General features: G+C 33.6%; 2 protein-coding genes across 5 annotated transcripts in view; both read left to right on the forward strand.

Moving 5' to 3' along the window:
- Nucleotides 1–5,208, forward strand: part of cbx4 (chromobox homolog 4 (Pc class homolog, Drosophila)) — a 6,867-nt gene extending 1,659 nt beyond the window's left edge. The window contains 2 exon segments of the mRNA NM_205749.1: nucleotides 2,692–2,758; nucleotides 3,529–5,208. Coding sequence (NP_991312.1) covers nucleotides 2,692–2,758; nucleotides 3,529–4,716 — 1,255 coding nt within the window. The 3' untranslated portion in view covers nucleotides 4,717–5,208.
- Nucleotides 1–13,363, forward strand: part of cbx8a (chromobox homolog 8a (Pc class homolog, Drosophila)) — a 70,601-nt gene extending 57,238 nt beyond the window's left edge. For 3 of the 4 annotated variants that reach the window (XM_087241917.1, XM_087241916.1, XM_087241918.1), the window contains 4 exons: nucleotides 10,067–10,110; nucleotides 10,512–10,577; nucleotides 10,687–10,753; nucleotides 10,894–13,363. In XM_087241917.1, the coding sequence (XP_087098043.1) occupies nucleotides 10,073–10,110; nucleotides 10,512–10,577; nucleotides 10,687–10,753; nucleotides 10,894–11,676 (954 nt within the window). In that variant the 5' untranslated portion in view covers nucleotides 10,067–10,072 and the 3' untranslated portion in view covers nucleotides 11,677–13,363. 4 annotated transcript variants of the gene reach the window in all.
- The last annotated feature ends 230 nt before the right edge of the window (nucleotides 13,364–13,593 follow it).

Consider the following 13,593-nt stretch of genomic DNA (forward strand, 5'->3'; position numbering starts at 1 on the left):
GTTGTTACTTCATGTTGTGGTGGAAAAAACAGATGTATTTACATTTTAAACATTCAATTCAAACTGTTTTAAGAAATTAAATTGAAACTAAGACAATAACAAAAGCGTTAATGAACATACTTATACTGTCACCATGTTATTTTTCATGTTATATCATCAGAAAAAGTGTATGTTATATTTTTTTTTCTGCAAATATATTAAGGCAAGGCAAGTTTATTTATATAGCGCTTTTTATACACAGTGGCGATTCAAAGTGCTTTAAATAAACAGGAATAAAAGAGACAAGTATAAGAAAAACAAATAATATAAAAACAGATGAAAACAGCACAAAGACATTTTTCCATATTCCAAAACACAGATGTAGCATAATTTCTCATTTTACTCTGGGACTTCCCCACTCTGGTGATCACCCTCCAGTGAAGCATATTTTTAACAATAGTATTAATAACCACTTTGAAAACAGATTACTACTAATAATAAACAACTTCTGTTTAAATGAAAGAATATACAGTTATTGAGACTTCTTTAATCAAGATTTGAGGAAAACACATTTTATAATGTAGACTAGGGCTGCACAATATATCGTTTCAGCATCTATATAGCAATGTGCGCATTTGCAGTAGTCACATCGCAACATATGCAATGTGGAGTCTGAATTACAGTTGACCAGGAGTGACAGAATACATGTGATTTGTAGTCGCTGTTAAGTTTATCAATAAAATTGTGAAAATTATTTGCATGTGTTTTTGAGGCCTTTCAAGAGAGCATAAAACATTTTGACAAAATGTTATGATGTTTGCAAGTGTTACAAAGATTATTTGTATTTAATTGTTAATACGATTTATGTGTGGGAGGCATCGATATTGCATCGATATTGCAATTTGACCATTCGCAATAGTCGCATCGCAGGATTTGCAGTGTTATGTCTGGATTATAATTGGTCATTTGCAAGTGCTTTTAAGGCCTATGATAGTATAATTTTAAAATCATTCAGGCACAAGAAATTGTACTGTGAGTAACTTTAAAAAATAATTATTGTATGAAATTATTTGATTATTTAATTACTGTATCTGAATACTGTTAGACACAGAAAACGATATAAGACTGTTTGTTTCAATTGTAGCATTTTGTTTATTGTATTTTTCAATGCTTGTAGATTGATTTTAAGATTTTATGCAGATGCGCTTCCCTATAGAATCATCCCAATCAGTCTAAAATTGTAAATTCTTTCCAAATAGAGATATTTAAGTCATCTAGTGCAATTGTATTTATCATATCGCAACATAAATTGCAAAATATTGAAATGTTAGATTTTCCATTATTGTGCAGCCCTAATGTAGACATTTCCTATTTTTTTTATATTTTATAACAGTTTCAAGCGTTATGTTGGAGATGCACTGTTGTTGGGAACAATGTGAATGCATCATCACCAAGTTTTAGAAATAACTTAGATTTCATGCATTTATTCATTTATATACAGTTGAAGTCAGAATTATTAGCCCACCTGCTATTTTTTTCCCCAATTTTTGTTTAACGGAGAGAAGATTTTTTTCAACACATTTTGAAACATAATAGTTTTAATTACTTGTTTCTAATAACTGATTTATTTTATCTTTGCCATGATGACAGTAAATATTTTGATAAAAAAACATAAAAATATTAAAAATAGTTTACTAGATATTTATCAAGACACTTCTATACAGCTTAAAGTGACATTTAAAGGCTTAATTAGGTTAACTAGGCAGGTTAGGGTAATTAGGCAAGTTATTGAATAATGATGGTTTGTTCCGTAGACTATCAAAAAATATAGCTTAAAGGGGCTAATAATTATGACCTTAAATGTTTTTGAAAAAAATAAAAACTGCTTTTATTCTTGCCGAAATAAAACAAATAAGCCTATCCAGAAGAAAGAATATTATCAGACATGCAGTGAAAATTTCCTTGCTCTTCTAAACATCATTTGGGAAATATTAAAAAAGAAAGAAAATCAAAAGTGGTTTAATAATTCTGACTTCAGCTGTATATACTGTAAATATAAAAATACACATGAGTATCAGTGTGCTCACAAGTGGACACTCATGTCTGTGATCTAATCTGCTGTGTCATTGGTCTTGTGATGTTTACACACCCATCTAAACTGTTTTGAAGATAAAGGCAGAACGAGTGTCAAAGCATTCCAGAATCTCCTGGAAGAAATGAAGTCAAGACTGTTTTTACGAGATGTTTCTTAAGTTGCCGCACTGGAAGTTTGAGAGTGTCATGTTACCCATTGTGTTGTTGTTTAGCGATCTAACCTAGCAATCTAATTGGCTTGTAATCTGAATGTTTTGTAAAAAACACTATAAAAAAAATAAAAGATCTAAGTGAGGATTTGACAGCAATACAATAAAGGGAGCATTTTGGATTCCTCAAGAACATATGTGTGTAAAGTTTCCACCCTAAAGCACATTCACTTTATGGTGGAAATAAATCATAAAGTTCATTTTAATTTGCATTAAAGTTTCTTTTTGGAATCATAATTAAAAAAATATATTATTTTAAAGGCAAACATGATTAAAGTTTCTACCTCAGACTAATGAATGTACATTTAATCATTTTAATATTGCAGTGTCCTTATATTTTGTTTTAAAAATGTAGCATTGTTTATGCTGAAAACTGTGCATTTATATCTATTATATGTATCCTTTTCAGAGAAAGGCAGGAGCAAATGGTGGGATATCGAAAAAGAGGGCCTAAACCCAAACACCCACTGATCCAGGTATGTTTACCATTACACAGACAGGTGTTTATTTTTATTTTCCCGTCAGTGCATATGTTCACAATGTTTTTGCTAAAATATTGCTTATGACCCAGAAAATTACTGTGCGTGGACTGCATAAAAACTACCATTTTATTATGAATCAATAACTGTGTCAATGGCTCCTTGCTGTCTGCATGCATCTTAATGCATTATTTGCCTTCATGATAATGATGACAAACTTCTACTGGTTGATTTTTTCAATTAAATATTAATGAGAAAGGCGTCTTTAAGCTCAAAACAAATTCATATCCATTTGAAGACAACTATTAACCCTCTTGTGTTTTTTATGTGCTGTTTAATGGAGAGAGGATATTTTTCAGGACTTTTTTTAACATGATAGATTTAATAAGTCATTTTAATCACTAGTTACTTGATATGTGATTTTAAAAACCTAACTGGGCAGGTTAGTTTCATTCATTAGGCAAGGGATTTGGCAACAGTGGTTTGTTCTGTAGCCAATAAAATAACACTAATAATACCTTAAGGGGACTAATGACATTGACCTTTACATATTTACAACCTAACTCAAAGAAATAAGACTTTTTTTTCTAGAACAAAGATATAATAGGAAATACTGTTAAAAATGCCCTTGCTCTGTTAAACATCACTTTGCAAAATATCCTAATTTTGTCTTCAACTGTGGTAAGGCTACCTGTTTAAACCTCTGAACGATGGACTTTCAGTTCATTTACCAAGTCAATAAATATTCTCTCTCTTTTTTGTTCCAGCTTCCCGCATTTGCTCGTAGATCAAGCATCCTGGGTGGTCTTCAGGACACATCATTGGATGAGGAAAACCAGCCCAAGGTGGATTCCCTCCAGATGCACCGCTCACGGCCGCAGCACTACCAGCTGAACAGTAAAAAACACCACCAGTACCAACCCAGCTGCAAGGAGATCTCCGTTGAGCAGCATATGAGCGGGAAAAAGAAACACTTCTACCAGCTGAACAGCAAGAAACATCATCACTACCAGCCGGACCCCAAGATGTACGACACGCCACTCACGGGGCCCAAAGAGGTCAAGGGTCAAGACCCTTCCAACAAAGGCTGGAACCTCCCTCCAGCCCTACAACAGAAGTGGATTCGCAACAAAGACACCGGCTGCCTGAGTAAAGTGAAAGATCTGTCTATCGAGCTCAAGGGTTTGCCGGATAATGCTAACAAAGCAGAGCGGACACTCAAGACGAGTGCCAAAGAGTTTGCACTTCCTAATGGCATCAGCAGCAAGATGAAAATAATCAAGAACAAAAACAAAAACGGCCGAATTGTCATTGTAATGAGCAAATACATGGACAAAGGTGTGCATTCATCCAAAGTAAAGAACAGGGATGTTTCTCAAGTGGAAACGGTACACAATGAGGAACCTCCAGTGAATGGTACGGACAATCGGTCTGATGGTGAAACACCAGATCAAGGAGAAGGCCGTGAGAATGGTTCTATTGAGAAACCCAGTGAATATGTTGATGAAAAGTCTCTCAGAAAGGATATGCCTGGACAAAAAGCCACAGAAATATGCGACCGACCAAACTCTTCGCCAGGGAAGGTAGACGCCAAATCAAATCACCTTAAGAGGCATCTTTCAGAGCCCAGCGAGGACGTGAGAAACTGTAAGCAGTTCCTGAGCTTCAGGAGCATTAGTGCGCCAAACTCTTCCCCTCAGAGAGAACCTATAAACCTGCATTACAAAAGCAGCCATGTGGATAATTACGACTTTAGCGACTCTATTCCCGAAGAGCCTATTGATTTGAGCGCCAAAACTCTAAAACGGTTCACTGCATTGGACAAGGTTTCAGGAAGCTCAGCACAAATGGACAAAACAGACAGCCAATGTAAAGCCTTCGTGGGAAACGTTATCATCACTGATATCACCACGAACTGCTTGACCGTTACCTTTAAAGAATACGTTCAAGAATGAAATCAAATTTCATTTGAACCAGCTCAAAGCTGATCAAAGCTTATGCACTGATCATAGCCATTCCCGAAGATCTGTGTACACATTTATTTAGGCAAATGAACCATTTATATATTAACAGTTCAGATGCAAAAGTCTCTTAATCCCCTCTGAAATTCTCTTCTAAAATTAACATTTTTCTCAGCTTTCTATGTTTATGTTCAGTTTTTTCCACTTAAAATTACCTTTTCATCACCATTAATGTGACATAACAGGTCATAAACACAGGATCCTGAAAGAAATGCTCATTTTAAAAGAAGATTTCAGACGGCACTTAAAGGCTTTAGCATCTAAACTCTTCATTTATCTATATATACATACAGACAAGCCTCAAAATTATTCATGCCCCTGGCAAATTCTGAATTTATTCAACCAGCAAGTTTTGTTTTTTTTGGACTGTAAATGACAGGCTTCTCACATAACATAATAAGATGACGTATAAGAGACATCATTGTAGAAAAAAAATATTTGAGTAAAAATATTTCAGGGTTATTAATACTTTTGGGCTGGACTGTATATATATATATATATATATATATATATTTATATTTGACAACATTAAATTTATGTTTGTGACAACATTTTCAACTAATAACAAAAAAACTACTTTTCATATGTGATACTTTTCAAAAAAGGCAAAGGAAATAAACCTTCGGTTTCAGTACGCTGTTGTCATGTAAATGTCCCATTAGATGTCATGTTTTGCATTTTGCTGCTGTTGAAATGGAATAGAAAACCCTGTAATATAGTTCCTAAAGCTTCGGATTGGTTCCAATTTTAATGCTACCTAAAAAAAATCATCCTATTGGAGAAAGCACACTGGTGGAATGAAGAATTCATTGAGGACTGACGCGCGCACTTACACCTTTCTTCATCTTGGACCACGTTTTGAATTTTTTATCCAATTGAAGAATTGTCAAGATGTACATATATGAGATCTATAACTGTTGAGTTGCTTGGTTGGAAAGGTGTCTTCATAATGTGAATGAATGTACCTTTAAAAAGTATTTTTGCATATTAGAGTAAGAGATTTGGTTTTTGCGGAAATATTTTACTTGATTAGATTTCCAGATGCTGTTGGCCTGTGAGATCTGCCTGTGCAATGCTAGATAAACAACTGGATTGTTTGACGTCCCCTATCTGTAAGAAGTTAAGGTTGCACTTTATCATCTCCTGGATCTCTTTTGTTAATTAATTCAGGTTCTTTTTATAGAAATAAATCATAACCGCTGTTTATTCTCATCACAACATGCAAGCCGTTATATGTGACTATAAGTAAATGTAAGATCGATGCTTACATTGGACAGCTTATCAATTTTTGTATGTAACTGGAATCAGTTTACAGTCAATCTGATGTACTGCAGAATATGTACAGGATGTAATGTACACATAATGCCATGAAGGTTATGGCCGTTTATATGCATAATGTCATGTTTTATGCATACTTTGAATTGCCGGTTTGAATATGCTTCTCAATATTACTCTCTGTTCAATAATAAAACAAAAACCTGTTTTACAATCATTCTATGTAACTTGATTGAATTTTTTGCATCAAGAGACTTGAATATAAATGATGTTTTGTTTTATTGTAATCCTTACTTTCTCCCTCTTAGCTATTACTTGAGCATTTTTGTTTTTAAAACATGTCTGATAGATGTCTAATAGACGTCTAAACATAGTCATCTTGGCTAAAACAAGGCTAATATAATATAAGAAAAGGCCAAAACTGGACTAGTCATCAAATAAACCGAAATGAATGACTATGTCTGTCTAATCTGTCTGTTTGAGGACTATAATCTAGTTTTGGCCTATTCTTAGACGTCTATTTGATTTCCACTGACAGCCCAAATTTTGCCTTGTTTTAGCCAAGCTGTCTGCGTTTAGATGTCTATTACACGTCTATTAAACACAAAATTGTTTGCTGGGAAACCTCGTTATAGGCTAATGCACCTTTGAATTGCAAAATGCTATGTATTATAGGCCTGAGATTGTGTTGGAACTATTGTTTGAAAAAACGTGATTTATAGCGGAAATAGTTTTTAGTCGTAACTAAATGTTGTAGTTATTTAGAATTAACTACCGCCAAGGAATGTAAAATCTCGCACATTCACAGAAAATAGCACTGTTTCGGGTTACAAAATTAAATTGACCAATCTGCTGATTTAATTTTTGTCCGTTTAGTTTTATTTAGTTAAGTTAGTAAGATTTCAGGAGTTTTTAGTAGTGAAATTTTGCAATGCATGCCTTCTATGTGCAGTGCCATATTCACAACGCACGTCCTTGTTTCGTTGTTATTGAACAGAAAACAGCGACGAATCTTCCTGCTGCCCTAATACCCTGCAGTAGCCTAAATAATAGCCAAATGGAAAATTATTTATATTTTACAGACAGCAATTAATGTTGGCCTTTTTAGGTCATTCTTGTGGGTGAGTCAGCTGAATTCAGAAGATAAAGGAATAGCTCACCAAAAGCAAAAATTATACCATAATGTATGGCCTATGTTCATCCTCTACTTGTTTCAAATCTGTTTTAGTTTCTCTCAGTTAAAAATTTTATTTTTAAAATTTAATAAATAATAAATAAATTTATTTTGAAGAAAGTTGAAAACATGTAACACTTGCATAGACTGGATGTCAATGCTGATATTAAGCTTTTTTTCATAATATCTTCTGTTGAGTTCAACAGTATAAATAAATGAAGCCGCTTGAGGGAGCAAAGTCAGAATAGTGAGCTAATTTTCAGTTTAGGGTGAATATCTCTTTAAATGAACTCACTTTCTTAAATTTGCTGGAATACGGTGGCTGCCGCTTATTCATGTGAAGATAATAACGTCCTTGTAAGAGATGTCATCATCGTGACTTGCCTTAATATTCTGTTTCAACAAGATGTCGCCTGTAAGTTCTGTTTTACAAATTGCACAGTTATATTATATTATATTATATTATATCATATTATATTATATTATTTTATTTTATTTTATATCATATTATATTATATTATTTTATATCGTATTATATATGCCTATATTAAACTATTATATTATATTAGCTATATTAGGCTATATTATTATATTAAATTATAGGCATATTATATTGATTACATTATAGTAAACTATTTTATAGGCCTATACATTATTATATTATACTATAGTATATTTTTGTTTAAATAAAGTCTACTCGACGCATTTTAAATATTTTATAAACATTTAAATATTTAGGCTATATTAGCCTACTTAGTACATTTCAAAGAACCTCGTTTAAATATAAATATTTTTTGAAATGCCGAGTCGCATTTCTATACATTAATATAGGCTACTAATATTTTGTACTAATATATACTAATATAGGACTAATATATTTAATTTGTAAGATGTATCGATTTTAAAAAATAATCAGCGGCTATTCATGCATTTCAAATTCACTGCAAGCGATTAACGCAGATTTATTTGTGGTTAATTGCATGTGATTAGATCTAGGAGAAATTGTAACAATAACAAGGACAGAAATCAGGTGTTAACTTTGCCTAATTTATCAATTAACTAAATAAAAACAAGTTTATTCAAATAGGCTACTTTCGATAATTTGGCCTGCACTGGAGATGTCTTGTTGCTTCATAATGTAACCTTTTTTCACCCGACACAAATTTAAGCTTGCATTTATTTATAAAACAAACATTTGTGCTTGTTATTTATTTTCGTAATGACAGTAGCCTAATTATATTGAATCTACAACAATAATAATAATATAACAATAATAATAATTAAAATAATAATAATAATAATAATTATTATTATTATTATTATTATTATTATTATTATTATAACCTATAAATGTTTTCCCCGATAGCATTTAATTAATCGAATCGAAACAAATAATAGGCGAAACGAAAACATGAATGGCATTAAATTTAGATTATTATCAGTTGCAATAAATAAATCGTGAAAAAAAATCTGATTGAAATAAAAGCAGGTTTTTAAAAGATTAAATCATATTCATCAAATTTTACATAATTTATGAAAATAGTATTGAGAAAAGTAAAAAAAAATATTTTTGAGTAAAATATAGCCTAGGCTAATGTACCAAATAGCCTTTAGATTTAATATAATATTTTACACTTAAAAGAAACACGAAATAGGCTTAACCTAAAACGGAAAACGACTCAAGAGAATTGTTTGTCGGAAACAGTGAAATTTGTCATTTTATAGTAGCTATTTAAAGGCAATGATTTTATTATAAAGAAAGAAAGAAAGATAGAAAGAAAGAAAGAAAGAAAGAAAGACAGAAAGAAAGAAAGAAATGATTAAAACGTATTGCGTGTCATTATTTAAATTAGGCTAAAGGCACGCACGATGATTTTCAAATAATCGATAAAATCTCTAAATCTTTTAAGAAGTCGTTTATGGTATTTACAATATTGCACATTAGCCTATCTAACCCGAATAGCCGAACAAAGGACCAAGCATTATTGAGTTCATAAGTGGATTTATAGGCTTTGTATTCTATGTATTTATACATATTGTATTATATTTTTATTTGTAGCCTATGCCTATAGTAAATATCCATTTAAGGGATTGCGAGACATGGCGGGGAAAATGGAGGCGCAGAATCCGAGATGGCGCGTTTCATTCACATGTGGGCGTTTAACCAGAACAAGCGTGAATTTTAGATCTATATATAAATAAAAAACATAAACAAAACAAAATTCATTATGACATCGACCCGCAACACCTGTTATTTAGGTTATTGGCAGAATTAAACAGAATAAACAAGCCGCATTTGGACGTTTCGCCTTGTGTTGAGATACACATGCGACATGGGGACTTAGGAAACGTCCCGAATGCGGTCTCTGCACATTAGTTTACGAAATAAACACGGCATGTTTGCCTTCAAAACATTCGTAAATGTCATTTTGCGAGCTCGTCTCGTCCTCTAGTCTCCGCCTCTGAGAGCGGGAGCGCCAGTCACACAGTACCGCCGTCCCGCAGTGCCATGGTAACAGTTTAGAACGTGATGACGTCTCTTCGGATCGAGTATTATGGGCTATCGAGGATTATTCAGGCAGAGGCTGAGAGGGGAAAAAATAGCTGCGAGGTTGAAGTAAACATGGAGCTCTCTGCCGTCGGGGAGCGGGTCTTCGCCGCTGAATCCATCATTAAACGGCGCATAAGGAGAGTAAGTGCTCGTCGGGGCTTCAGCTCTGCAGTAGAGCCGCCTGGATGTTTGTTTATGCTTGCCGAAATGACATTTTCCACGCGATATGTTAGCTTAGCAGCGTTAGCTTGCTAATTTGAGTCTCTCTGTGCTTTCGCTTTCAGGGGCGGATGGAGTATCTGGTCAAATGGAAAGGCTGGTCTCAAAAGTGAGTGGTAATGACACGATAGCGGCTGTTGTTGTAACGGAAGGAGCGGGTTAAGGCTGCCCGGACTCGCTCAGTGTTAGCACGGCTGGAGCACAGACTGTGTAACGGGGCTCTCGTGAATGTTGGCTGGCAAGGCCAGTGATTGGAGACAGTCATACAGCGTTTAAAAATGATTAATTGACATCATTTAGACTTGTATGGGAAACACTGTATATGCTTTTAATGAAAGTGTCTGTACATATGATTTATGCTTGGGTTTGATTTTGTTTGCATTTTTAAAAATGCAATTGATGCACGCAAGTTATTGGTAAAAGAAAAAAAAAATGATACTAGAAACCTATATGTAATCAGTTTTGAACGTTATGATTTTGGAATAATTTAACATGCAATTATCGGTGCAGATACAGCACCTGGGAGCCAGAGGAGAATATTCTGGATGAGCGTCTTTTCGCTGCTTTTGAAGAAAGGTAAACATTACTTCGTTGTTTATATAATTACAGTAGCCTACATAAAGAAATTGATTTGTGTGCTTTAAAGTAGCATTTCTGTGTATAATAATTTTTTTACATATTGCAGGGAGCGTGAGAGGGAGATGTATGGGCCAAAAAAGAGAGGACCTAAACCAGAAACGTTTCTAATGAAGGTGACGTTTTTTTTATTATCTCTGAACATTTTTTAAATATTTTTATTATTATAAAATACATCACACTTTAATGCATTTAAATTATCATTGAATTTGTGAAATATCTTGAGTTTTAAAAATATGCATTTAATTTTTTGCAGGCAAAAGCTAAAGCAAAAAGCAAAACCTATGAGTTTGGACGAGAGATGTCCAGAGATATACGTGTGTCTTTTCCAGTAGCAGAACCTGTTGTGACACCCAGAGCACGTGAGGGACTGCGGACAGTTGTGCCAACAATCTTTCCACCTAGCACCATTAACAGAGGTGAAAGTGTTCGTGTGCGTCCACCAGACTCTGAAAGAGACACCCTGACACATGGCACTTCAATCCAGTGCCCACTTGATTTTGCCAACTCACCAAAAAAGCGAGGACCAAAGCCAAAAATGCATCCAGCTGGAGGGTCATCCTCTGAAGGCATTAAAAGAAAGGCAGATGAATCGTTATCTTACCGCCCTTCCAAAACCGAGAGATCAGGAGAGACCTCTAACTGTGATATCATGCATTTTACCCAGAAATACAAAGCAGAAACCACCCATGATGGGAAGCAAATGGGAAGCAGATCCAGTGATGTGAAATTTTCACATGGTGGAAGCTTCTTAAAAGCTGGGCTAGGCATTTTGGGACATCGACAAAAGGTTGGCTCTGGTGGTGCCATAAACCAACAAGCCAAGATGAAGCATCCTCCCAAAAACAATCTATTTCGATCCACTGATCAAACCAGAGAGCAGCTCTCTCTGAGCTTTGTAGATGATACAGACCAGTCCTGGCTGCCTTGTTTGAAGAATATGGAGAAAATTGTTGTTACTGATGTAACAAGTAACTCATTGACTGTAACCATAAAAGAGAGTTCAACAGACAAAGGGTTCTTTAAAGAAAACAGATGATGAGATAGTTTATGTATGTATGATGATATATTGTAATCAAAGTAGAAAAAAAAACTTACATTTCTATATCATTTCTAGTCTATAAAGTCTTTCAATCGTGTATATAATGCAAAAATATATATAGTATATGTTTAGCCTACATTTCCATTCACGTTTTCTATGAAAATGAAGTTTATTTTTCTATTTCCCCAGATTTTTATGTAACTTTACCCCTTTTGGTTGCCTTGGTCAGCTTTATTATGAATGTAGGGCATAGAAGCTGTTAACATATACTAACGTTTCAACGTAATGCACCTTTTAAAGGGACATATTGTTTAGTCCCTTTTTATGAACTTATTTTTTCCGGATAGATTTTGTACATACTTGAAGGTCCAAACGGTAGTCTCTATTAAAGCACACCCTTTAAAAGGCATGAAGGGAAATAAGCTACATGCATTCATAAACTTGTTTTAGGCCTAAAAATTTCCGCTTCAGAATCATTTTTCGTTTTTCTGCTCAATATATGACTTACGATATCTTTTCCCCTCTTTAAAAACTACACAGGTATTTGATTGGTACGAATTGATTTCAAGTCGCTCAAGTAGCAACTCGTAGACAACAATTAAATCGTATTAATATAATTAAAACGACATTATATTAACCCGGAATTAACGGTTCGGCTTTTGCAGAGGGGAAGAAAACAAAGAAAATGTTCAAATGTAATTGGTTATTTAGTGCATTATTGATTTCATCCAATTCTTCGCTAATTTTACGTTTTTTTCCGTATATTCAGTTTCTATCCAGTCTTATGTTAGCCTAATCGAATTAATAAACCATACGTCGATGTTTTTATTACAGACCCAGTTACTGTAAACGATTAAACATAAAAAAATAAACCTATATATCATATATAGCTTAATCTCAAAAGCATGCCGACCTTCTTGGGTGAAGTAGATCATTAAGATCTGATGTCTTTCAAAAATTGGGGTGAACAATCTGCGAATGATCCAACCATTCGTCCAAAGATATTCACTCGGTTTCAGGCTTATTTTTAATTACCTACCGTGTACTGTAAATCTATAAAATTAATTACTATTATTATTATTATAGCTGCAAAATTTATTCGTATTTTTATGATTTAACAATTATAAAAAAGCCACCGCAATCCCACACTGTCGGAAACAGAAACCACTGTAAGGGGATAAACGTAAGTTTTCATTTTTAATAATCTATAGGGGAAGAAATTATTTCTGGAATAAATCATGGCTGTTGACTAAACAATATGAACATTATTTTAATAACACATAGAAACACAAAACGTTTTCCTAATCACGGTGGTTTCAAATTAAAATTGATATCAAAATTACATTTCTGTAGATTTATTAACAAAAGCGCTTGTTGAAGAAGTTCAGTCCACAAGATGTCGCCATGAACTTGATATAGCAAATCCGTGTATACTTTTAAAAACCCGTTAATACCATCTACGGCTTATGTACTGTGATCTTTGCTTTAAAGTTAAAATGTAAATGTTTAAAACGCATTTAGGCCTATAAATAGCAGTCACAGATGTTCAATGTGTCAAATGTTTTTGTGTTTGTATACTGTATGTTTTCATTGGTTTATTGATTTTGGACTGTCTTGTGTTTTATGATTCAGATGTAAAAAAAACAGTCAATATAACACTGAAATAAATGTGAGAACAATTATAGCTGTTTGAGTTTTAATTGTAGTTTAATTGGTAATTGTTTTGGTTTTAAAGCAAAACGGCGCTAACTTGATTTATTTTAGTTTGCTCTTTAGGGTAAGTACGTTTAGGCAATTTAAGCACATCGGAAATTTCTAATAATAATTAAAATGACTACTGTATTCTGACAAGGGTTTAACAATTTTCTAAGGTTCATTTTTGGTTTTTCTTGAAATGTTGTTTGCACTTTGCTA

Source organism: Danio rerio, chromosome 3 (genome assembly GCF_052040795.2).
Source record: "Danio rerio strain M-AB ecotype USA chromosome 3, GRCz13ab, whole genome shotgun sequence".
Classification (NCBI taxonomy): domain Eukaryota; kingdom Metazoa; phylum Chordata; class Actinopteri; order Cypriniformes; family Danionidae; genus Danio; species Danio rerio.